Source organism: Magallana gigas, chromosome 3, assembly GCF_963853765.1.
Source record: "Magallana gigas chromosome 3, xbMagGiga1.1, whole genome shotgun sequence".
Taxonomy (NCBI): Eukaryota; Metazoa; Mollusca; class Bivalvia; order Ostreida; family Ostreidae; genus Magallana; species Magallana gigas.
Genome location: NC_088855.1, coordinates 14,723,048 through 14,749,324, shown reverse-complemented (window position 1 = coordinate 14,749,324; position 26,277 = coordinate 14,723,048). Strand labels below are relative to the sequence as shown.

Sequence of the window (26,277 nt, the reverse complement as noted above, 5' to 3'; positions counted from 1 at the left end):
TATGATTTGGGTGATAAGTAAAGTTAACATTAGAAAGTGTTTTTAGACATTTTGCAAGTACTTACGTCCCCTGTTTGACTCATTGATGACACCATGCTGTTCACACCCCGTTCAAATCCATTTCACACAATTTTTACCGTTATTTTTTCATATTATCTGCCAAAATTGAAAAAGAACCCCACAAAATGTCATTATTCATCCTAATTGTTTGAAAAATAACGAAAAATTAGACTTAAGTTGATAAACGTGGATTTTGACCTTTGACCTGATAGGACACAGACCACAATTATTTTCCCCTCTTATTCCTTTATACAAAAATAAATCATATAAAAAATTCCACCGGCTCAAATGAGTTCAAATACAGCATACCTATAGAATGACACTAGTCCAACAGCATATCCAAACTACAGGAAAATCAATCGAGAGGGGACTGAGATATGGCCCCTAAAATAACCCCTACCATGAAAAATTCACTTTCACTTTGGAATTTGTGTAAACATTGGCCTCTTTACAACCTTTCTATTGCGCCTGTAAAGATAATTTTTCTAAACATTTTCCTGTCTGTATTTTTTTTCAAACTTTCTTCTTTCCATCCATGCCATTAAAGGAACCAAATTCGACCATTTAGTACCCCTAGGAATTTTTGAAATAATACATACATTTTTAGAATGGAACTACTTGCGTGGTCAATGAGCACGGGGTAAAAATAGTGGTATGTGACCTAATGGAGGGAAATATAAGAAATGAAACTTCATAAGAAATATTGTTTATATTTTGAGCAGTTAGACTACAATATATGAATAAGGTAAGGTATACACTTACCTTTTTCATGATAGTATGTACTAATAGCATAGTTATTGCACATTTCACCATACAAATTCCTTCTAATACTTTGCAAGACCTCTTCCATGTCTTCTGGAGTATTGTTGCATTTCTTTGCATGTCAACTCGCCATATATAGTAGCTAAACAAGATTAATTCGGGTATAATGATTATATTGTAAACAAAGCTATAGGTAGGCAATCCATGCTACGCAGCTTTATGTAGTGACATGTTATTTATGTCTTTGTTATAACAGTCAGACATGTTCATCTGTAATATTGTACTACAATACTGTATTTCAATGATAAATAACATATCATTTTATTGATTTGATTCTCTCTTAACTTAATTGCAGAGCTGCCATGGCCACAGAAAAGAAGCAAATGATCCATGGGGTGGAGGTAGTGTTCCCGTGTAAGCCGTACCCTTCACAGTTCAGTATGATGGAAAAGGTATACTTGTGCCTCACATCATTGCAGTGATTCATTTCAAAATAAAAATTAACCATTCTCAAGAATAAAACATTAACAAGCCCAAATTTTCACTGAAAACATTACACAATTTTTAATGTGTTGGTGTAAAAAGGGAACGAAAACAATGCGTAAAACTTTCTGAAATTTTTGTATCCATTGGAATGCACATTTCGTCATATCCTGGAGAAGAAAAATAGCCAAAAGTATTCACTATTTCTTGGTTATGCTTAAAGCCATTGCCTTTAAGTTTTGTTTAACTGATGCATTAGTCACCTTGCATGTGCACAGAAAGTTCGGTATACTGTGGTTGGCCTATTAGTTTGAAAATCCTTCTTGATTCCTTGCCTCCACCATGAATGATTTTATTATGTGCAGTGTGATATTTTCTTGACCAGTATTATATTTATTATGCTGATTTTTTATTTTGAGATTTGATTTTGAAGGTGATTAAAGGAATAGAGAGAAAAGAAAACTGCTTACTGGAAAGCCCTACAGGCAGTGGCAAAAGTTTGGCTCTATTATGCTCTGCTCTAGCATGGCAGACTGCAGAATACAGTCAGTATTCCCTTTTGAATTAATAAGTACATGTATTCAAATTGCTTATGATTATGTTTTACGTGTGTATATAATGAATAGTTTTTCTCATCTGCTTAAAACATATACCATGGAGATTATTGTGATTTTTGAAGTGATGAAGTACATGTTTATTTTAATTGTAGACAAAAGGGAAAAAGAACTCTCAGAATCGAGTGAAAAAGGTACTGGTGTGTTTAACCTCAAGGTATGAAAATCTGTCTTTAATATTTTCTCATAAATTAGATGTAAAATTTACAGCTTTGTTTCAGCAGACAGTAAAAAGAATTGTACATGTATGTGTAGTGAAGATAGCAAGGAAACTGCCAGCAAAGCTGCTGAAAAGAAAGCAATATCAAGTATGTACTTTAAAATGTATTGATATTGTAAATGGGTGATAGTGTGGATTAGTGTGTACGATATTTGGCGGAAAATTATTTTTCAACATGTTAGCATGGATTTGAATTAGCATATTTCAGAATGTGCCTATATTGTATATGAATAGTATTACTATTTGAAGATGTACTTGATTTAGCAGAAGTGGTTTACCACCAAAAAAGCAAAACAGAGTGCACAGCCTAATGTAATACATGGTTTTCATTTCCAGGATATTCACTTCCTCATTGGAATAACTGTAGATTGGCAAATAATCACCATGGTTTTAATATCACTATGTTCACGATTTATCATTTTTTCTGAAAAATTAAACCCATCAGGAATGCTAAAATTAGTTTTCAAAAACATTCCAATGTTTATACCTTGATCAATTGATTTTCTTGCAGAGTGAAATTTAAACCATTACAATAAGTACATTTAGTGAAATCATGAAATTTTAACATTGTGGAATTGAAACGAATTACGGTATTCTATATTCAATACTATTTGATTAATGTTCAGGTTTCAACATGAATTAAAATATTCACTTGTCTTTTGTACAGGTTGTTTTTTTTTTACTTGTCCAATAAACTTCTTTGAAAATCATATGATATGATTTTACCCCCAACAAAGTTTAGGGGGGATTTTTTGAAACGCCTACTCTGTCTGTCTGTCCATCTGCCTGTAGATGCAATATTTTACCCCGTATAGACTTTTGTACAGATTTAATGATTGTATGACAGTTTTTATTTTCCATATCCTATATATTGTACACCGATGTTGAAAAGTTAAGGAGGTAATCCTTACAAATTTTATCAATTAATTAATAGTAAACACTCCAAAATATATTTATATAAATACATCCAGATGGAGATTTTTTGTCCTTATTCCATAACATGTTTTATAAGTATTCTAATTTCTATCAATTCACAATGCAGAATTTTGGTTTGTCAATGATAAAGTCTTAGAAGCTGAAAAGAACATCAAAGACAAATGTGGCTGATTCAGTTGTCCCAAGGGGGGCATTATCTGAGGCATGGTTTAGATGGAGCATGTGTTTAGGGAAAATTGATAATCTGAAAAATGGGCAGTGGTTTGTGGGTTATTTTGATACTGTTTCATATAAACCAAAAGATTCTGTCATTATAAGGAAATAAATTATATCATTAATAACAAAGAAATGAATTTTTTGAATAATTATACTTTAGTTAGAAGCTGTTTAAATTTAGTAGTTTATAAAAAAAAAAATGAGGAAAAGACCCAATAGGGCATTCATGTAAATGAAATTCAAAATCATTGATAAGATTGTAGTGTTTTGGAAATTTAAAAATTGTTAGTAATATTAAATTCTCCTTTTTACATTTAAATAATGAAAGTATGCAAATATTGATAATGTTTTGCGAGTTTGTCATAGAAAATCATAGGTCTTATGGGATCAATTTTCCGAGATATGGAGTTGCATTGTACTATAGGAGAAAGTGAGGAAATTTTGAAATGACTAATTGCATCTGTCAAGACACAGAATAGAAACATATCCAAGGTGTTAACCACAGGAGAGTTTTGCATTACTATTTTTATTTACTGCAAAGGAAGGGCTTTTTGTCACTGAGTTTTTACTCTCTATATCAAATGAACAAATATTTGACATTGCATGGATACAGAAATTTTTAAATGCATGTATTACATATATATTCACAGGGAAGTTCTGACAATTTTGATTTTTTCTTTGTTAATTGATTTTTTTTTTTACAACTCTAAAATATTTTTTTAATTTATATATCACAAACCTTTATGACTTTCATTTTATATTTTAGTTACTTTATGAAATACTTTCATTTTATATTTTAGTTACTTTATGAAATTCATATTTGTCCCATTTGAAATTAGCATTGCTGGGGGTATTAGTCCCATTAGGACAGTTGTATTGGTACATTATAGTTATGGACAGGATTGCTTTTAAGATCAATTATTGTAAATCAATTTTACATTATTTTGAAGGTGTCTTGAATGCTGTCTCTGCCAGTCCTTCAGCGTTTGATGATGATGATGACGACTTCAAACAGCCAGGGAGCTTTAGAACACCTGGAAACACAAAACAGGTAGATGTCTAGTTAATTAATTAGTGTAATGATGTACACTGTTGAAAACATGGTTGGTGGGTCAACTTTCTTGTCTGTTGTTTAAAATTTGTGTTACTGTGAAAGACATATCAAGCTCTCTATTTGTGATGAATCGGAGTGGTATTGAAAATATTTGAAAGAATTGGACACAATTTGTATCTGATAGTTAAATACAAAGTAGGCTTTTGCTGAGACAATAAAGGCAAAATAATGTTATATGAATGATGTTGACATTATTTGTTTATATGTTTAAAAGAAATGCTGAGAAATATTGAGAGACTAGAATTACCTGTAATTGATTGATAGTAGATAGAAGACTTTTTAAATGAAAACTAGTGATGATCCTTTCATTTATGTTGCAGTAAAATTGTGGGAAATTGAACCCATCTGTTGACGGACATTTGTTTTTGAATTGCCAATCATAAATCTTTACTCATGATTAAATCAATATGAGCTGTATTTTTTAGAATTTTATTTTGCTGCAAAAACCTGATAGTATGATAAGTCTGCATATAACTGAAACTATTATGATAAATAAGATTTGAAAAAATCATTTATTTTTGTCAAAGGAAATATTTCTCTTCTATTAAAGGAATATATAGCAAATCAATTTTTGTACAGGACGACAATAACTCAATTTTGCTCCAAATAAGGCTTCTTAACGACCTTTTCCACAAAAATGTGGCTAACAGAAATTTAAAAACCATGATATTTTTGTTATTTTAGTAGGAAAAAACATTTTAGTTAAAAAAAATGCAGCTTATATTGCTTTAAGTTCTTCAGTACATTGCAATAGTTTGTATAAATGCCATCAGATGTCTTTTAATGTACATGTTGTTTCAGGATGAATTGTATACAGATTTGAATTTTTTTTTGTAGAATGCTAGGCCTTACGTGTCTATTTCCTATGAGACTTCCCCACCGGAATGTGAGCAGTCCACCAATAGTGGCTCCCCAGACACTAGCAAACCTTGTACGTGTGGAGCAGACTCAGCACCCAAGGCACGGAAGTAAGTTATCATTTTATTTTAAAATTAAAGCAATATTTTAATAAGAAAGAAACGAAAGAATGGGAGAAGAGGCACTACCTACTGGTGTATATTAAAGTTCTCTCTATAGTTCAAGGTCAAATTCATACATGTACAAGTTATCTAGTTAATATACAAAATTGAAGTACTTTTATTTATAACTAAGTTATTACAGACCAGGCTAGCGAACTGAATATCCGAACCATGGGAAAAAAGATTATTTCTTTGAAGACTGATGTCAAAAATGTTTGGTCATTGCGCATAAGCCTATGTACATAAAAATCATAATTCAGATGCTATCTTGAAATCTTTTATTACATTTTTTATCATAGTAAAAAAAACAACTCTGGACGTTTTTTATGCGCCACCATGAATGTGTGGGGCATAAAGTCTTTGACATGTCTGTCTTCCATCTATTCTTCTGTCTATCTGTCCATCACACTAGTTTTAGCTCAGTTTCAAAGGTACCGTATATTGTTCGAGATATTTTTTTTATCAAACATCATACAAAAACATGCATTGGCAAGAACAATTCAACTGTGTTATAATTTTATGACCTTAAGGAGAAAAATATAAAAATAAATGGATTTAATGTTCTTGTAAATATATAAATTGTATTAATAAATCTACTATGTATTGATATTTGCTTTTTTTTTTTTTTTTTAAATTCCATCTGTCATAGATAAATATTGTGAATTATGTGTATTGAATGTGCTATAGCCATCCTCACTTTAAAGATTTTCTGTATAGATTTTTTAGTCTGATGGGAAATGATTTGGTTTTAAACGCTGCATTTATTTGTAAGATGTCTATGTTTGATAAAATCTAAGATGCCAAAATTGAAGTTGAGATAGTTTATTAGTTCCATAGGAAAATATATTCATCGAAAAATAATATTTTTTTTTTTCAAATTTTCAACAGCCTGTTAATATACCAAATGAAATAACAACACACTATTTTTTATTATCATCTTTCAAGTGTATTTTCAAAAAGATTGTATAGGAAATTGCATACTCTAGTATCTTGCACAAATGCCTCGTATTCAAGGTACCCTAGTTTTTTGCAAAGAAGCTTAATTGTCAAAGTACATGTAGTAGTAAATCAATAAAAAAATTCCTGGGAAAATTTACATAATATTGAGGAACATGTCTACTTACCTTTATTAATTAATTAATTAAAAAAAAAAATAAAACAAATTTGAGTAAAGATGAAAAGTTTACTTTTTCTCTAAAAGAAACTTAATGTTCTCTAAAATCTTTAGAACAATGCATTCAATTGTTGATTGTTTTGATGCAATAGAGCTTTGTCAACTGAATCTAATTTCTGAAAAAAATATGAATTACAACTCTATGCATTTTATGAGCAGTCATTTTTTGTATCTGATTAATTGTAATTATTCTAATCCCTTTCAAGATTCATTGGTCATTTATGCAATTTAAATAAGATTGATAAATGCTGGATGAAATAAAAGTAATGAAATATTTTATTGACTAGCTGGTATGTTGTATATATAATATTATTGCTAGGCAAAAATACTGATCATTTTTAGCATTGAAAACAAACTTGTAAAAGTTAGGATGCAGTTTATTGACAAATTTCTTTCCATGGTTAAGGAAATGCTATTACCAAGATTTATACATGTATGTAATAATAATTATAACCCAAGAAATTGAAAGAATACATTCTGCATTCAAAACAGTGGAAAAAGAGGTTTTGACTATTATATTCTTGTTTTTAACATAAATTATGGAGACTATGGACCAATTCACTGCCAGCAGCATAATATTCGGTAGACAATGCTCCCACTAAACTCAGTCAGAGAACAAGCGAGGCATGGTGAAGGTTTCTCCGTACCTGTTTTATGAAAAGAATTATCTAATTCGAAACGTCGTCCACAGCTGTAACTTTGACAAAATTTCTGTTTGACTTGCATCCTGAATAATTTGCTCATTAGTAGAACATTATCTTGTTGCAGATTTGGATATAATTGTCAGAGTACTGTTTACAGCATGACCAATTTGTTGTAAAACAATTGCATATAATACCGTAAGATTTATGACGCAGTGCCACAAAGGGGAAAAGAGCGAGAAATCATCACATGTAAATAAACGCGCGTTGAATTAATTTGATCATGATGAAATAAGTCTGGCGGACCACCCAGCGGTGAGAATTATTTCATTTGTAAACAATCTCTCACACAAAGCCTGAGACACTGGTGACAGATCTAGCAATAAATGTGCTATGATGAATATATGATCACACCTTGCCTGTCAGGTATCAGAGGGATTTTTTCCTCCGAGGTGCCAGGGTCCTGACTGATTGATTGGCCCACCTAGGTGTGATTTCTGGATGGTACATAACGAGACTTACCTGCCTCTCCACGGGGCCCCAGTGTCTTGTCTTTACGGTGGATGATGGTCTACCTGTTACATTATTCATGAACTCTTCTTGGGCTTGATCTGCTTCTTGACAATGTCACCTAACTGTTATGCTGCCTCCCAATTATATATTGATTAACTTGTTTGGTAGGAATACCTTTCCTTTTTGCCTGTCTGTTGTGGAAATCTTTTATGGGTTGGTGATGCAAAGTTGCCATTTACATGACTTTTAATAGAACCTGTTCGTGTGTGATATTTCTATAAATAAAATCTATAGATATTTTGTCCTTTTCCTTTATTTTTGTATTAAAATTTTTTTATTTTATATTTCAAATTTTTGTTTGTAAAATACTGTATTACTTTAACAGTTCATTTTGTGGTTTAAAAATCTGGTTTTGTCGTCTGTGGTCAAAATTGGATAATTGTTTATTTAGATAATCATGAAGTCCATCTGCATCATGTAATCAATAGCATTAATTTGTGCTCTCTTCTTTGCTAATTTTGTTTATTAGGGAGAAAAACTTTTAGTGATGTGAATTTGGAACAACAAGTAATTTCATTAAGCTAGAATAATAGAAGAAAGTATTTTGGAAAACCAAAGAAAAAAGCCGTTTTTATAGGGATGATTTGATTTTGGGGCCGTAATCTTGAAAATCAGTGTTTGGCCAACCAAATAATCACACAGATTGCTAGACATCGAGAATGAAATTGACAACAATATAGGTTTCAAATCCAATTGCTTTTTGCACAAGGCAAGGCAAGATTGGCTAGATGGGGAAATAGAATTAGGCCAATTGGGGAGTTTAGCGTGGTCATTTTCGCCAATTGTGTAAGAATCTTTGAAGATGCTCTTGTCAGGAAACGGCCAATGGATGTTTAGTGAGGCTTGTTACAAGAATAGTCCGATAAATTGCGGCAAGATCGCTCTCATCGTGGCATAAAGGAAATCACTATGACATTATTTAATTGAGTTGGTGACTCTGAATGGTAGTTTTTTCTTCTGGATAGTTTTGATGGATGCTGATGCGGTATTTAACTTGATCACTGTTGTCAGATGTATGGATAATGAACCTAGAAGAGAGAGTCAGAGAAAATAAAGAAGCCAATGGAAGTGACATCTTCATCTTCCTATCTGATTATATTTATGCGTAGAGCGGAATCGATGGGTAGATAAAATACATTTAAATCTGACAATGTGTCTGCTTTTAAACAGTGTATATCGTTCGCTGTGGGACACGGTGCTACGTAATTTTAAAGTTTTCTCATAAAACTCCATTTTGAACAATGTTGGTGGTTTTAAGTATCTGTTACTTCTCTTCACAAATGATGATTTTGATCAGAATTTATTTCGGAGAGGAGGGGTTATCCTAACACCAAATTCTGCTTGAATGGAGATTTAAAGATTATTCACATTTTAATCCATTTTAGAAAATTGAAAGTTATTAAGCAGATTATTTGAATTTATTGTCTGTTTGCCCCACTCAACAAAATTAAAAGGAGGCAATTAAGGAGATGTAACCCACATCATGAAATAACAGGTTCATTAAAAATAGCGAATCAAGCTGCAAATCCAAGCAGATGGTGTGTTATGCAAACAGTATATGTACATCTATTAACGATTTTATTTATATGTTTATTCTTGTATAGAATGTGTTGAAATTTTTATTTTTTTTGGGGGGGGGGGGGGTGCCTTTTAAAAAAATTAATTGATGCTTATTTGTTAAGAAATAAAAAAATATGAAGAAGAAGAGAATGCTACAGTTAAATTTTATGTTACTGTGGAATCATTAGAATTCGTGGTGGCTCAATTTTCGTGGTATTCGTGGGTAGCCTTATCTTTGTTGCTGAAACAGTAACTGACGCATCCACAAAATCACATCCCCACGAATCAGCAAAAAAGTCATAATCCAAGAAAATTGGCTCCCATGAATTTATGAATTTAAATGATTCCACAGTATGTAGCTTTAAATTATTTCTTTTGAATCTGTTTTTTTTGGCAACTGATATGAAAATGTTGATAGTGATGAAATCATATTTTAAAGGGAGATGTTTTAAAGACAATTTAGACACTGAAATATTAATCTGAAAGAAAGTACATAATATACAAAATCCAATTAAAATTTTTTTTTCTTCAAAATTTCAGATATTTGACTGTAAAATGCATTTTTGAAATGTTTTGAAGGGTAAGAATTGTAAAACTCACAGCTAGTCTTGAATGGGTGCAACTTCTGTCATGTGTATACATGTATCACCAACTGATTCTTCAACCAAAATAGAATGATTTTTTTTTTCAAAATGTGAGATTTTGAAAGATAAATTCTGTATATCTGAGATGAATTTCATCATGTATTTTTAAACAATCTGAAAAAGGGTCTTTTCCCATTCCTCAAAAATCAGTTACCTAAAAAATTTCAGTTAAGCATTCCTTTTTCAGTAGGCTTGAACAGCAGACATAGTCTGCCCCATCCCTCTTAGGATGTGAAGTACATATTAAATTCATGTACAATACTTAAAATCAAAACAAAAATTAGCTGCCTTCTACATTGATTTTAGAAGTAATGCATATACTTAGTGTACACTACAACGAAAGCTGATGATGATAAATGCAAGGAATTTTATGTATCCCTCTCTCTTATTAACTCCTTTTGAGGTAAATTACAAAAAGTCTATATATATTTTATAAAGACATAAACGGTTACCAGTGAGTAAATGAATTGACTTGTGGCTTGTCTGTCCGTCATATATGTTGCTAATCTGTTCTGAGTATGAAACTAAATATTGTACGTAATCTGTAATAATAAGTACCTGGGGTAATTATTTGTTAATGTTTATTTTCAGGGTCCCCAAGATTTACTTTGGAACCAGAACACACAAACAGATTGCCCAGATCATCCGTGAGCTGAAGAAAACGGCCTACAGGGAAGTCAAGTAAGCTCAGCTGGGGAAAGGGACACAACTGCTGTAGACTGCTTTTTTTATCTGTTCATGAATTAAATTTTTTTGAATTAAATATAAATGTATTTTAATGTGCTTTATTTTCTTGTAAAATATTAGTACCAATAATGTACAGTCATGTGAATTTTTGTACTTTATTTAAAGACCTTTCCTCACAATATGAAAAAGATTTCAAGTTATATGTTAAGGGACTAGATACAGTGCCATGTTTTGTCATAGTTATATGATATATATTTGACTTGACAGAATGACAATTCTAGCTGCCAGGGAACATACCTGTATCCATCCTGCTGTCAGTCAGATGAAGGGCAAGAATGAAGGATGTAAGGAGTTACTTGACGTAAGTATCACAATGTGTACAGGGATGTCCTGGTAGATATCACAGAGATATGTATAGAGATGTAGATATCACAGATATGTACAAGGAAGTAGATGTCACAGATATGTACTGGGATGTAGATATCACGCATGTGTACAGGGATGTAGATATCACACATGTGTACAGGGATGTAGATATCACAGATCTATACAGGGATGTCAATGTCACAGATATGTACTGGGATGTAGATATCACACATGTGTACAGGGAATTAGATATCACACTTGTGTACAGAGATGTAGATATCACAGATATGTACAGGGAGGTAGATGTCACAGATGTGTACAGGTGTAGATATCACATGTCAACAAGGATGTAGATATTGCACATGTGTACAGGGATGTAGATATCACATTTTTACAAGGATGTAGGTACCACAGATATATTCAGGGATGTAGATATTACAAATTTGTACAGAAATGTAGATATAACAGATGTGTACAGGGATGTAGATATCACACATGTGTACAGGGATGTGGATGTCACACATGTGTACAGAGATATAGGTACCACAGATATATACAGGGATGTAGATATCACAAATTTGTACAGAAATGTAGGTATCACAGATGTGTACAGGGATGTTGGTATTTCATGATGTAGAACATTTTTATAAATTATTCTATCTCAAGATTTGATTTGTCCGCCTAATCACCTGGCAAAACCAGGTGATTATTAGACGGTGGCTATGAATAGCCAAGGTCTATTGCTACGGTCCTGACCGGAAGAGTATTTTTCACGGGGACCCTAGCGGATAAGGAACGATAACTCTGTTAGGTATGCAGTGTTACACGCAATGTTTTATCTGTGTCGATTTCAGTATGATAACATTCTAATCTTATCAGATATTTTAAGCATTATAGCTGCTAATCATTTTGTACATATATTTGAATAATTTATGAAATTGTGTTTTATTTTAAATGAGCCGTTACCCTGTCTGCTTACGCAGTATCGATAATTTATGCACCAACTGCCAGTTGTGACGTTAAACTCTGTATCAGGACTGCAAAAACTATATCACTGCGATAATTGGCTAAGAGATCTCACAATAATCACTTCTTGTTTTTTTTAAAATGTAAACAATTGTCAGAAACACACTATTTAAACAGGTTTGGCAATTCATATGTCAACAAGTATGCTTCATCGATAAATTCATTCATTTTCAACACATTAATTTTAGTTGAAGCAGAATAATTATTTTGTTGTAGCTTATTCTAAAGAATTCACAACAGATACTGACGATGAATATTAGATAAATTACATTTTATTGAACTTCAACCAATCAATGCAGGCACGTAGCATCAGGGGGGGGGGGGGCAGGGGGCCCCCCCCCCCCCCCCGCACTTTTTCTCGCAGCAACCAATTCTTTAAAATTTACATATAAAAAATAGAATTATCATGAAGTTGGAGTTGCCCCCCCCCCCCCACTTTTTTGGGAGTATGTAAAAAATTGATATGAAAATAAGAAAATGAGGAGTGAAATTGAAGTTATATAGTACGCCAGCTTCCCCCCCCCCCCCCCCCCCCCCCCACGGATTAGGATGCTACGTGCCTGCAATGGCACACTTTCGTCTACAAGTGTGCATGTGTTTTCTTAACATACAAAAAACTTGAAATTTACGATACAAATGTGTTTAATTTTGGACTATCCTGTGATTTACCTAATTTCGTAACCCACTCAGTCTGTAGGAACATTAATTTTATTACAGGCACCCCAATATTCATCAGACAATATTTACTACTGATGTTGACGCTTTACTTGCTGCTGACTTTCTCTCAAACACGCTTATCGATTGACCTCGGATTGTAAAATTCACGTGCAAATCAAGTCGCCATTTTACATGTACATGTAAAACCAAACAATATTAGATGTTTGTAAGATTTTCAGTTCAGATTTTTTGTAAGCAAATAAGGGATTAAAGACATGCTGTGAAAGTAAAAACGTCTTATGGATTTCACGGCGTGTCAGCTCGTGTATCTAACATATCTCTAATTTGCAGCAAACGCTAGCTTTTTTGGGGGAAAAAAACAATCGGTTCAACTCATGCAATATTCTATATACGTTTATGGTACATTGTGAACGGTAATGTAAGATATAATAATTTTGTTCACTTAACAGTTTCTGACGAATTTTTCACACTAAACTGAAATAACGCAATTTGATGAGCGAAGTACAATCTGTGACTTTAATCCATATGTGCCCATCTCTGCTATAAGAGAACCTTTTCTTTGGTTTCGGGGGATTTTTTCGCAAACAGACACATGTACGTAAATATCGCCCCTTTTGTTCTCAAATAATTTTTTACTTGCGAGTACAACTGTATTATGAGTTTCTTCGATATTTGTTTCCATTTACAAATCTGCGGGCCTGTATAAATGCGCCAGTTTGTTGCGACTTGCAATCGAAATCGAATTGCACACCGGTTAGAAAGTGTCATCACTCAACGAAATGCTACATCGGCCGTAGCGTATACATCCATGCTATATTTGCAATAAATAACGAAACATGAAGGTAAAAGGTAAGGTGCTTCATAGATGACTGTAGTATTCTGCTAAGCTACAGAACCATAGCTTTCCAGAAATATTGCCAGGATTTGCGGACCCTAGATCTATTGTATAGACTATATAGTACATGCAAAGAATAAAATGAAATTTATATACACAGCTGTACGGTCAGAAAAACAAGCGTTTAACTTGGATTTTGTTTGTTTGGTGTTTTTAAAAACTAATTTTGAATAATTAATCTATATTTCTTGTAAGTTTACTAGAAAATTTTAATGTAGCAAGTAAATTATGCGTGTTAAAGTGTACTGAGAAGCGATAAAATATACATGTGACTTTCCTAAATTCATTCAAATGATTTAAATAAATCTATAGCTAAATACAATAAGACAAATGTACTTTAAAACGTTGATTAATGAAACTGCCGCGACTGAATATTGTATATTTTTTGCTAAAATTTTATTCACTTTCGTTGTGAGCAAATGGAAATAATCCACTACAGTCGAAGATAAAATATTGATTGACTCTTCTGTTTCATGATGACGATGACGTGCATTCCAAAAGCAATACCAGTTTTATCAAACAGGTTCTTGCAAACTATTCCGTTTTCTGTACACCTAAATGTATAACTGACTATGAGGACAAAAGCAAGTGTGATGGTCCACAAGCAAGTGTGATGATGCAACTTTTTCCCCGTAAAGAAATTGAGGGAAAATGCTGTCGAGAAGGACAATAAACATACTACATGTATGCCCAAATAGTTAGTAAAAACCTGATAAGTATTTTATTATACCAAAGCTTTATTTGTTCTCGTTACTTTGAGAAATCTACAATATCTTTAAAGCACAATAGTCCAATCCACATTTTTCAAAAGTTGTTCCCCTTTGTGGGGTCAACCCAAAGGTCAAAAAGGAAAAAAAAAACCAAAATTCCCCTTCTTTATACAAACAAATATTTGGGCGTACTGTGATGAAATCGCTTTGGATTTGATTTATTCATACAATATGTGGTGGCAACCCACATATTTAATGAGTCATTCTGGGGCAATCAAAATACATTTGTGTAGTACATGTATTACCGAAAACGGAGTTTTAATGTCAACTGATATAGATTCAAACATAGATACAAACATATAGATACAAACTTCTATACTACTAAGGCTACTGTGATAAATCTATGGGTTTTCCCCAAAAGATGACGATAAAGAGACAAAATATTTGTAAAGTGTGGATTGTGAACACAAATACGATTTCCACAGAATTATCCATGTGAGTAACTCACGACCAGTTGTGCTAGTACATGTATGAGCTGCTGGCTGTGGATTTTTGACAACAATAATTTCCATACATGTAATATGCCACTTTCAAACGGCGCCACCGTCTAACAGTACTTTCAGTACTTTGATTTTTTTACAAGGAACATCTCAATCTGCGGTAGATTATTAAATGGCATAGATGAAAGTTAATTTTGCTCTGAATCAGATTTAGCCTCAGTATGAATATATTCCCTTGATTAGATGTTATACTATTTTATACATGTACTATGTTTTAAGGGGCCAGGCTGCAAGTTCAATGATCGCCTGAAGAGGATGCCTGCCACACAGGACTACGTGAAGAAGCAAGGACTGACTGAGGCCTGGGACATCGAGGACTTTGTGGGACTCTCCAAGAACATCAAGGTAGCTAGAGGGTTTGGTAATAGGGGCTGGAGCAGGCAAGTTGCGTTAAAAATTGAATGAGACTGACTGACTGAAGACTTGGTCATTGAGCGAATGACAATGGCCTTTACATTTAAGAGGCCAATTTACGTTTGAATAAGTACTGTATCAATGATCAGTGTTAAGCATCAGCTGCAAACACATTTATGGCAACATGTGTTTTATCGTTTTAGGTACTTACATGTACTAGTGTGAGTGACAGGCATTGTAATACTTGTACTTTCAAATTCAAGTCAGAGCTATGAAGATGTTTCAGTAATATTGTCAATGAAATATTTTGATGTTGACTAATCTTGTCATTTTTATAAAAAATTTACATGTCTTAGTGCGTGGTTTATTGTAAACTCTTATTCACATGCAGGTTTGTCCGTACTTTGCCACCAGGGGGTTGAGGAGTGGAGCAGACATTGTATTCTGTCCATACAACTACCTCATAGACCCAGTCATCAGGAAATCAGTAAGATCTTTGTACAAAGTCCTTTATTTAATATTATTTACTCCAATATAATATGAACTTTGTATTTTATCCATCAATGCCTGATTTATTTTTTTAAGAACTTTCCAAAAAAAACTTTCCACAAACATCTTGACTAAGTTATTTGTGATTATTATAATATCGTGTTTTCTCCAAGCATATGATTGGTCAATTGCTGTCACATGATCATGCTATAAATTCTGTTATAGACCTTACTATACTACAATTAGAAAATTTATGGACCTCACTATACTAAAAATAGATTTTCATAACAAAATACATATATATTTGGCATGTGCGACATTGTGATGTCATAATAGCGAAATCAACACCTACATGTATTATATTTTACTATTATATGCTTGAAGAGAATAATTTTTTGATTTGTTATAATAAAACAGTTATAGCCTTTTGATATGGATCAGTACATTACTTTATAGACCTGATGAGAGTATATCATCTTCGGACTTCGTCCTCAATCGATATACTCTGATCAGGTCTATAAAACCATGTATTGACCTCATCAAAAGGCTATAATTGTATATTGTTCATGTATGTTCCATTTTTTTTTCCAGATGGAGATTAGTCTCAAAGACCAGGTGGTGATCCTGGACGAAGCTCACAACATGGAGGACACATCTCGCGACTCAGCAGGCGAGAAAATCGGGGATGATGCCTTGGAGAAAGCCGTTAATGAACTGGACGAGATGAGTCAGTGATTTTTATTTTTCCAGAACCATTTTTTGTCTTTTAATTGCTGTTTGATGCGGTGTTATTACTATTTTTTAGCAATAAAGTTTCTTGTCAGAAGCAGGCCTTATGTAATCTAAACATAATATATTTGATACTATTTTCTACAGTTAAGTACGAGATCCTAACAGCAGAACATCTAAGAGTCAGGCAGTTGGTGAGTGATTAAAATGCAGACAATTATTCATAAGGCATTTATGAATCTGAAATGACGATAAACCACTGGGTAGATCACAAGTGTATTCTAGAGATTACTACTATTTTATATATGAATTAACTTCATTGAAGTACGAAAGTATCACAATCTTTTCATCTAATTATTTTACCGAAGACTAAGTATATTGTATATATACTTTGAATAATATATTGTTGGAATTCTCTGCAGTGTGCGGGACTCCTAAGTTTGATCAGGGACAACCAGGACAATCTACAGAACATGGACTTTGACCACGAGTACAAGTGCTGGTCCAGCTACGACATTGTGGTCAGACTAGAGAAGATCGGGGCTGGTCCCAAACACTTTCAGGACATGCAGGTATTTTTGGTGTGCGACCAGGCACCGCCATCACAAACATATAGAATTTACTCAAATCAGATTCTGAGAATAAAAAGTGCAGGATAAAACTTCAGATTTGCGGCTGAGAAAAAAGATGAAAAAATTTGGTGATGGCTGGACCTGTACTCATGTCATGCTACAGTACCTATATTCACATTCTAACTACAATCAAACACTTTTGTCTTATGCATAGAAAGTGTTTACAGTCTTCTTTATTGCACATTATTTTAGGAGTCATCATTGTGGCTTATATTCACTTAAGGTACCTCACTACACCCAGACTTATACTTTTTAAGACACAACATCACAAGATGGCGATTTTAATGTTTTGTTAAACTGTTTATATCGTTCATTTCGGTTGTATATTGTCGTAGCTCAGTGGTTAAAGTATTGGGCTTCTGAACTGCAGATCATTAGTTCAAATCCACCTGGAGCTTTTGTTCATATTTTCTGAATTAAATTTTCAAAAATGTAATTTTTCATTCTAAATAGCACATTTTTTTGCCTATTTGACTTTAATACTTCTTATCCATTATGATATCTATCATAATCAAGTAACTTTCTGCTGATTTGAGAAAATATTTCAAGGTGTAGTGAGCCACCTTAAAAAGTATACTGTTGAGAATCTATGTATATTTCAAGGATGTATTCTACCAAGGAATATATGAATCTTTCTCTTAACTTAAATCCAACAAGAATATATTTATACCCCCCGCAAACAAAGTTTGGGGGGGTATATAGGAATCACCTTGTCCGTCCGTCCGTCTGTCTGTCTGTCCGTCTGTCCGTCTGTCTGTGCAATCGTGTCCGGTCCATATCTTTCTTATTGAGAAACATTGGAAGTTCTTACTTCACACAAAGATTGCTTATGACCTAAGGGTGGGTCATGACCTTGACCCAAGGTCATTCGGGCAAGGTCAAGGTCACTGGCAGAAAAAGTGCAAAATTCGTGTCCGGTCCATATCTTTCTTATGGAGAAACATTGGAAGTTCTTACTTCACACAAAGATTGCCTATGACCGAAGGGTGTGTCATGACCTTGACCCAAGGTCATTCGGGCAAGGTCAAGGTCACTGGCAGAAAAAGTGCAAAATTCGTGTCCGGTCCATATCTTTCTTATGGAGAAACATTGGAAGTTCTTACTTCACACAAAGATTGCCTATGACCGAAGGGTGTGTCATGACCTTGACCCAAGGTCATTCGGGCAAGGTCAAGGTCACTGGCAGAAAAAGTGCAAAATTCGTGTCCGGTCCATATCTTTCTTATGGAGAAACATTGGAAGTTCTTACTTCACACAAAGATTGCTTATGACCTAAGGGTGTGTCATGACCTTGACCCAAGGTCATTCGGGCAAGGTCAATGTCACTGGCAGAAAAAGTGCAAAATTTGTGTCCGGTCCATATCTTTCTTATGGAGAAACATTGGAAGTTCTTACTTCACACAAAGATTGCTTATGACTTAAGAGTGTGTCATGATCTTGAACCAAGGCCATTCGGGCAAGGTCAAGGTCACTGACAGAAAAAATGCAAAATTCGTGTCCGGTCCATATCTTTCTTATGGGGAAACATTGGAAGTTCTTACTTCACACAAAGATTGCTTATGATTAAAGGGTGTGTCATGACCTTGACCCAAGGTCAATTTAGAAAGTTCAAGGTCATTGTTTTAAAAAAGCTAAATTCTGTCTGTGTGATGTCTTGTATTAATGGAAATATTAGAAGCTAAAAATTAACAGTTTTCAAAAATAAAGCAGTTGTTATTTATAGAAAATGGACAGTGAAATAGATTCATCCAATATTTTCTATAATAGCAAAAATACACGCATTATGATTTTTTTCTTAGCGGGGGGTATCAATTGTGAGCTTGCTCACAGTACCTCTAGTTTCACTTATTGTCCAAATCTAGTCACACAAATGCGAGTACCACCTTTACAAATAACTATCTCTTTTTCTGCAGCAACACTTGAAGGCGGTGTTTGAGGAAGCCCTGGATAAAGAAACCGTCGTCAAAGATATGTCGGGTCGCGTGGTCAAGATCAGCAGCGCCACCTTACAAACTCTGGAGCACATCGTTAAGGTGTTGACTTACCTGTACAAGGACGATCTGAAGTATGTCACAGATTACAGAATGGCCGTTGTCAAGGCAACCGTTTACACAAGGAATCCAAACACTGTAAGTAATATCAAGTACATGTACCTGTTATATATTATTTGTGTTCATCAAGTCTTTTGCATAAATTTTACTCATTTACATTTATCTGCAAATTTTATCAACTAATTTTTTTTTTCATTAGATTTATGTTTTAAAACGGGTTTACAGCTCTACATATTTATACTTGCAGGATGATATGTGGTTGAATTCGAAAAGAAGAAGAGGAGGTAAATTCAATCAAGCATATCTGTTAAGGCTCATGCTGTGTAAATTACAAATTCATTTATAGCTGCTTTGAATTGCACAGTTTAAAGAATTGTCCATGCTTTTAATAGGTCAATCCATGATTCCAACAACTCAGCTAACCTTGAACTTTTGGTGCATGAACCCAGGAGTGGTATTAAAGATTACAATTTTTTTTTACAAATGTGAAAAACATCATAAATTTTAAGATTGATAAAATTTTCCATTTATCTAAATTACCAACTTAACTTGAGACATTAATGGTAGCTTTGTAGTAAAAAGTTTTCAAATCTAATTTATATATTCTAAATTCATTTGCTACAAGTATTAAATTTAATCTTAACTCCATCTTGACTGTTTTTGTTTCTCAAGGCTTTCTCTGACCTGTCGGTCTGTAGAAGTGTGGTTCTGACCAGTGGTACCCTGTCACCCATCAACTCCTTCGAGTCGGAGCTGGGCGTGCCCTTCCCCATCAAACTGGAGGCCAACCATGTGATTGAGGACAAACAGGTGTGGGTGGGGACTGTCGGTCAGGGGCCCCGGGGAGGGACTCTAGAGGCTGTGTACCGGTCCGTGGAGACCCTACAGTTCCAGGACGAGTTGGGGGATCTGGTCCTCAGAGTATGCCAGGTGAAGCAACAGTTCTTTTAATTTCTAAACTTATTTTCCACTCAGAATATTTTGAGAATCTGCTTTTCAGTCTCTTGTACTGGTTTAAGATTATCTGTAGGCTTGGTCACAAAAATATATGCCACAAACCAATCCATCACTGGTAAATACAAAATAAAATGACTGGAATAAATAGATTTACAATCTGTTTATAAGTCAAAATATATTGATCACTTACTTGCTGCTGAAATAGAAATAATCAACTTTTTGTGAACATTTCAGCATGTTCCCCATGGAGTGCTATGCTTTGTTCCCTCCTACAGTACCCTAAGTAAACTGAGAAATCGCTGGGAGGTTAGTATGCTCAATCATCTCTCATTGATAGGATAATGATAAATAAACAGGAATTCTGTTGTCAGAACATTTTATGTCTTGTAGAATAATTTTAATGTTAGATAAATGTACATTTGCAAAAATTGCTATTTGAATTTAATTTGGTCAGTTGTACATGTAACAGAAACTACAGAAAAGAATAATATAGTGATTACTGACATGTACTATTGCTTTTTGTTTATTACATGCGTTACGTTTTCTTTACAGATCACAGGTTTATGGGAGCGGATCAAAGAACATAAGGAGGTGATGGTGGAACCCCGCTCCTCAGAGAGAGTGGACTTTGAGGACATCATGAGGCAGTTCTATGACTCGGTCAACATGTTACAGGATCAGAGTAAGTCTGTTTTGTGTGAGGTTTGAGGACATCATGAAGCAGTTCTATGACTTGGTCAACATGTTGCAAGATTGTAGTATGTCTGCATCTATTGGCTTACTCATGAGATTTTGTAGTTTGATAATCTTGCACTTATTTTGTCATTCAAACTTAGCTATATCTTCCACCTCAGTCTAACCTAGCCTTTCTATGCAATTATTTTCATTATTTGTAAGTGAGTACTTAAATGTGCTGAGAAGATTTTGGAAAATACAATAGAACATGGTTGCCCCCAAATTATGCTTACATGTTCTGTAGTTGAATAATGTTAAATTAAGTTAATAAGTTGTTTTGATTTTTATTTTTGACTTAATGTTTTTATGATGAATAATATGTGAATGTTAGTGTTGGAATGTGTTTCAGCGGAGGGTAAGAAGACAGGAGCCCTGTTTGTGGCCGTGTTCCGGGGGAAAGTCAGTGAGGGGATGGACTTCGCAGACAACTACGCCAGGGCTGTCATCACTGTAAGATATAATGGTCTTAGTTAAACCTAAATTTACCATATTATTGTAAGAGAAAAACCACAAAAACGATATCTAAAATTTTAGAAGATTTAGTGATTATTCTGTCAAGCACAAAATTTCATGCACTGCAAAAACTTCTAAGAAGAGAAGTATGTATACATTGTGCACTTCTTTTCTTCAGGTTGGAATACCCTACCCCAACTCAAAGGATGTTCAGGTATGGTCATTGTTCTATGGATTGATCAAATTGGATTGCATTAAACAAGAGGAATGTGATAACTTGATATTTTCTTGTTGTGAAGGTGAAGTATAAGCAGGAGTACAACAACATGTACCGGTTATCCCGCGGACTCTTGTCAGGGTCCGAGTGGTACGATATCCAGGCTTTTCGGGCACTGAACCAGGCCCTGGGACGCTGCATCCGACACAGGTGAGTGCTCAGGTTGACTGATAAAATTTACCAATTGCTGAAATTGGCCTCAGGTGAGTGCTTTGGTAGATTGGTGATTTTAACCAAGCACCTGGCTTGTTATGGTGCACGTTTGATGTTGGTAATTTATGGTTTCAAATAAAATCTATCTTTTGTTGCTTTTCAAAATAACAAAGGAAGTTGAGAAATTGGTGCGTATCTACTTATACCTACATGTATAAAATATATTATTTTTGATGAAAGAAACAAGAACAATTCAGGGTGTATGAATGAATTAAAACTATAAAAGAAGAAAACATTACTTTTGTAGGAAAGACTGGGGAGCCATCATCCTTGTGGACAACAGATTTGTCCGGAATCAGAATAAAGTTCAAGGTAACATAAAAATTGTCTAAAAATCAGAATTTCTCCTTGTACTGGAAAAAGTTAAAAGTAAGAACATGATTAAAATCTTTGTAAAGCCATAACACTTGATACATCCTTATATGTACATGTAATGTCAATTTGTCTATAGGTTTGTCAAAGTGGGTGAGGAGAAAAGTTCATACATACCAGACCTTTGATTCTGCCATCACTTCCATAGATAAGTTCACAAAGGACAGACAAGAAGACATGCCTGTTGTCAAGTATGGAATCTTATACTTCTTTGTATTATTTGAATTGATAATTAAAAATTTGCCGTGTAAAAGTACATCACTTGAAAGCTTAAAACATAATGCCATGGTAGAACTTTCTGCAAACAAGAAACAACAGCAGTTTTATGAACTGCATTGAATTTAGTCTTATCTGGCTAACAAACATAATACTGGTACATAAATGGTTTCTCAACTTTCAAATTTTTTAGTGTTTGTATAGCTTCCATGTAAGAATTTAAAGAACTTTAGAAAGAAAACAGAAATTAAAATAACAAGATATTTAGGTAAGGAAAAAATTATCCGTTCTTTGGTTTAATTTCTTTTGTTACTGTAGCCCTGACACCTCCTTCATCCCTGGGACCCCTGTCACTCCTGGTCAACATCTGGGGTCACAAATGACCTCGCCTATCACCTCCACCCCCTATGGAGGAGGGTCAGAGACACCCCTAGGGAAGGGCTTCCTGTCAGACACTCCACTGAAATCTATTGTGAAGTCTCCTAACACTTTGTTAGGGTCCCCGGAACCAAGCCCACAAAGAACAGATAACTGTGTGCTGATGTCCCCTACTGAGGTTCACAAAAACCAGAATTACCAGGACCTGGTTCAAAACAGACAAGTGGTTCAACCACATGTGACCCAGAATAACCAGATGAGCCTTCCTAATACACAACCCCTTGACCACATGTCACAGATAATGAAGGTCATTAACTCGTCCTGTGCTCCCAAAGACAAACCTTATTACATCATTATTGGACAAGGGACACCCCAGCAACAGATGTATCTGATTGAACCCCCTACAAAACCAACAGTTAAGTCTAGTGGTAAAGTTGTTGTACCTCAGCTCAACGTAGGTAAGGGTCAGACTCCAAACAAGACCGGAGGTCAAGTGTGTGGAAAGGTCACAGGTCAAACATGCAGTACATTGGTAGGTCCAGGTGAAGGAAAAGCTAAGGGTCAAATTCAACAACAGATTCATTTTGGTCAAACCCCTATGAAGAGTTTACTTCAAACAAGTGCAGCATCAGTTACAAAACCATCAAAAACTGTCTCTACAGGACCTCAAAAGCTGCAGCAAGATTTATCCAGTTCAACAGCTAATGCTGAGTGTGTTATAGATCTTACTGAAAATTCTAAGCTGCCAGAAGGGGACAGTGAGAACAAGAAAACATCAGGTCAGAGTGGGCCAGTTTCACAAGCTTGTCAAGGAGATGTTGCAGCAGTTCAGAATGAGACGAGTTCTGCAGAGAAACCAAACCGGTTTTTCAAATTTTGTAGCATAAATGATCCTAGGAACCCAGAACCAATTCTTAAAAGTGAGACTAAATCAGCAGAACCAGTCACTCCTGTGCTGTTTGGTGGAAACTCCCAGGATGAAGATGTGGTAAAATTGGACCCAACACCCAAAAATACAAGTAGGAAACCACTGTTTCGAAAGATGGAGAAGAACATGGACATGTCTAATGAAGCAGTGCATAGTGACGATAGCGAGAGAGAATTTAAAAATTCTAGTCATGTTAGTAAAACGGCTGTGGCAGAAGAGGAAGTAGCAGGAAAAGAAGAGGACTGTACTTTGAGGACAAGAAGGGGTCCTCGAGGAGTGAAAAGGACATCAGCCTCGAAATCCAATCTGAGGTTGTCCAAACGTAAGAAAGGGGTAGAGTTTTTGGATGAGGAAGAGGACAGCAAGGAAAATCAGGTAGCCGTCTTGGGAGGTTTTCAAATCATTATTAACCTAATTTAAACATTTTTATGTAAGTGCAGTGTACTGCATACAACTGCTTAAATTGTAGCAAGTACAGCTCGAATTGTAATAGACAATTAAATACGGTATTTCATGCATTACTGTGGAATCATTATCCTCAACCAGATATGAAATTTAGTCTCATTTGTACATGTATTAATTATTCCAAAAAATCCAGGAAAGAATATCGCAAATAAATTGAAATTATATTGATTGCAACTGTATAATTACTCTCATAATTTGCTCTGTGTTTGTGTTTTATCAAGACTCAAAAACAAGCGCAACTTACCTGTAAAAAATGTGGCCACAGTCTCATCAGTCCGCTAGGGGGTATGTTTACTAACAAATTTTCCTTATTTTCTTTATTAATATTATGATGCTAAGACCTTTTTTTTAAGTATTAAATATCTTCTCCAAATTGTGGTTTAAAATCTGCTTCTTTTCACAGAGCACGAGAAAAGGAAAAGAGTTCCTAAGTTTCTGGAGACAGCTGAGGTCTTTAAGAACAAGGCAGTCATCTTTGTGTCTGACAAAGGAGATGAAATAAGTTTCCAGCCCTATACAGCAGAAAATGGCGGTAAGACCACAGTTCCTGTAAAAGGGCTGGGAATTTAATGTATAGAGACTGAATGTATTACTATTCAACCACCAGTCCATAAATGTGATAGATCCCTTTAAAATGATGTTTTTTAAATGCAATTAAATAACTACTGTTAATAATACTTTCTCAAAGAACTTCGTAGTGTGAACAGCAATTTATAATTTATATAGATTGAAAATGTTTTATATCCTAGTACTCATAGAACATTGTAATAGGATTCGTGTTTAGTACTCAAACTCAGCCAGTAAAGCCAAAGGGCTTGCTGTTTGTGTATTGAAGGTTCAGGAATGTACCGATAAATAACGCACAGGAAAATCTGTTTGACAGGTCTTACGATGAACAGTATATGGAGTGAAAAGGAGGGATGCTGTGTCCAATTTATCACGTGTAAAGGGTGTCACAAACGTGGCAAGCAAGATCAGTTGATTGGAGCAGAGATCGTATGTGTGGAGAATCCTTCACAAGAATTTCAGAAAGGACAGGTAAGGCCAAAAAGATGTATCTATTTTATATTTTCAATTTTAATAAATTCATTCCTTTTAAATAACTCTGTTAACTGAGAGAGTGCTAGAGACCAGTACATTCACTTTTTTTATCTTTTGGCCAAACTCGCTTATTTTTTTTTAAATATCTGACATATTTTCTATTCAAAGTATTTGACAATTTTATTAGAACAGCTTAGGGTGATATGGTAGTAAACCAAATTTGTTTAAATATTCCTTTTTAAGGAATTGTAATAACCTTCATGAATTAAAAAACAAACTTAGTTTACTTCTATCATTCACTGTTTTCATAGTGAATCTAATATTTGAACAATTTACAGCCTTGAAATACATGTCTGTGTCCTTCTACTGTAGATATAGTGAAAATTTCCACATGTTTATCTGATCTGTTATCAGTGACACAGTTACTTCAATAAAGTGCATGTTGTGTGTACTGATATGTTGCTAAGCTATTTTTTTTTCTTTTTCAGGTTTGGCTAATTTCAGCTACTGTTTCTATAAATGATTGTTAATGTATTGATCTTGTTAATGTTACTTGTACAATGTACATTATAGTTGTTATTGATATACAATGCATGAGAGAAATAAAATCTTATAGATCTCTAAGCCTTTGACAGTTTAGTGGATCAAAATGGTTGTTTTTAGGGACCATCTCAAATTACAGTTACATTTACTTTCGGAATATTTAGAAATTTTCAATTTTCTGCACTTAGAAGCAGAATACAAAAAAACTACAATTTAATATAGGGATTTTTCTTATTGTAGTCTGTGATTAGCAATATCATTTTCTACCTGATATGTAAGAAACATATAAGGGATTATCTCAAAATATCAAAGTGCACAAAATTTTGCTATTAAAGTACATGTATTACAAACAAAGATTGGTATAATGGATTCATTAAAAAAAGGTTAGAAGAATAATCCCGATATAAGATAATTTCTGTTAGTAAAATTACCAAGGCGTACTCTTTTTTCTTCTTATTGCATAATTATCAATGCTCACCTACAGAATGGTGAAAAAAAAATTAATG

At 34.1% G+C, this 26,277-nt stretch overlaps 1 protein-coding gene across 2 annotated transcripts; it reads left to right on the top strand.

The window, feature by feature from the left end:
• Nucleotides 1-719: 719 nt before the first annotated feature.
• On the top strand, nucleotides 720-25,860 carry LOC105336236 (Fanconi anemia group J protein homolog). 2 transcript variants are annotated; one of them, XM_066078625.1, is made up of 30 exons: nucleotides 720-805; nucleotides 1,178-1,274; nucleotides 1,739-1,850; nucleotides 2,015-2,053; nucleotides 2,144-2,227; nucleotides 4,242-4,342; nucleotides 5,243-5,373; nucleotides 10,608-10,697; nucleotides 10,971-11,064; nucleotides 15,158-15,283; nucleotides 15,684-15,779; nucleotides 16,373-16,508; nucleotides 16,658-16,704; nucleotides 16,933-17,082; nucleotides 19,056-19,271; nucleotides 19,441-19,477; nucleotides 19,586-19,647; nucleotides 19,866-20,123; nucleotides 20,385-20,456; nucleotides 20,703-20,832; nucleotides 21,235-21,335; nucleotides 21,517-21,552; nucleotides 21,638-21,765; nucleotides 22,076-22,140; nucleotides 22,280-22,391; nucleotides 22,735-24,097; nucleotides 24,409-24,472; nucleotides 24,591-24,719; nucleotides 25,071-25,225; nucleotides 25,717-25,860. In XM_066078625.1, the coding sequence occupies exons 2-30, from the start codon at nucleotides 1,185-1,187 to the stop codon at nucleotides 25,756-25,758; spliced, it is 4,266 nt and encodes a 1,421-aa protein (XP_065934697.1). In that variant the 5' UTR covers nucleotides 720-805; nucleotides 1,178-1,184; the 3' UTR covers nucleotides 25,759-25,860. The 2 variants fall into 2 exon arrangements, with proteins under 2 accessions (XP_065934697.1, XP_065934696.1); XM_066078624.1 differs by having other exon boundaries at nucleotides 2,141-2,227.
• Nucleotides 25,861-26,277: the final 417 nt, after the last annotated feature.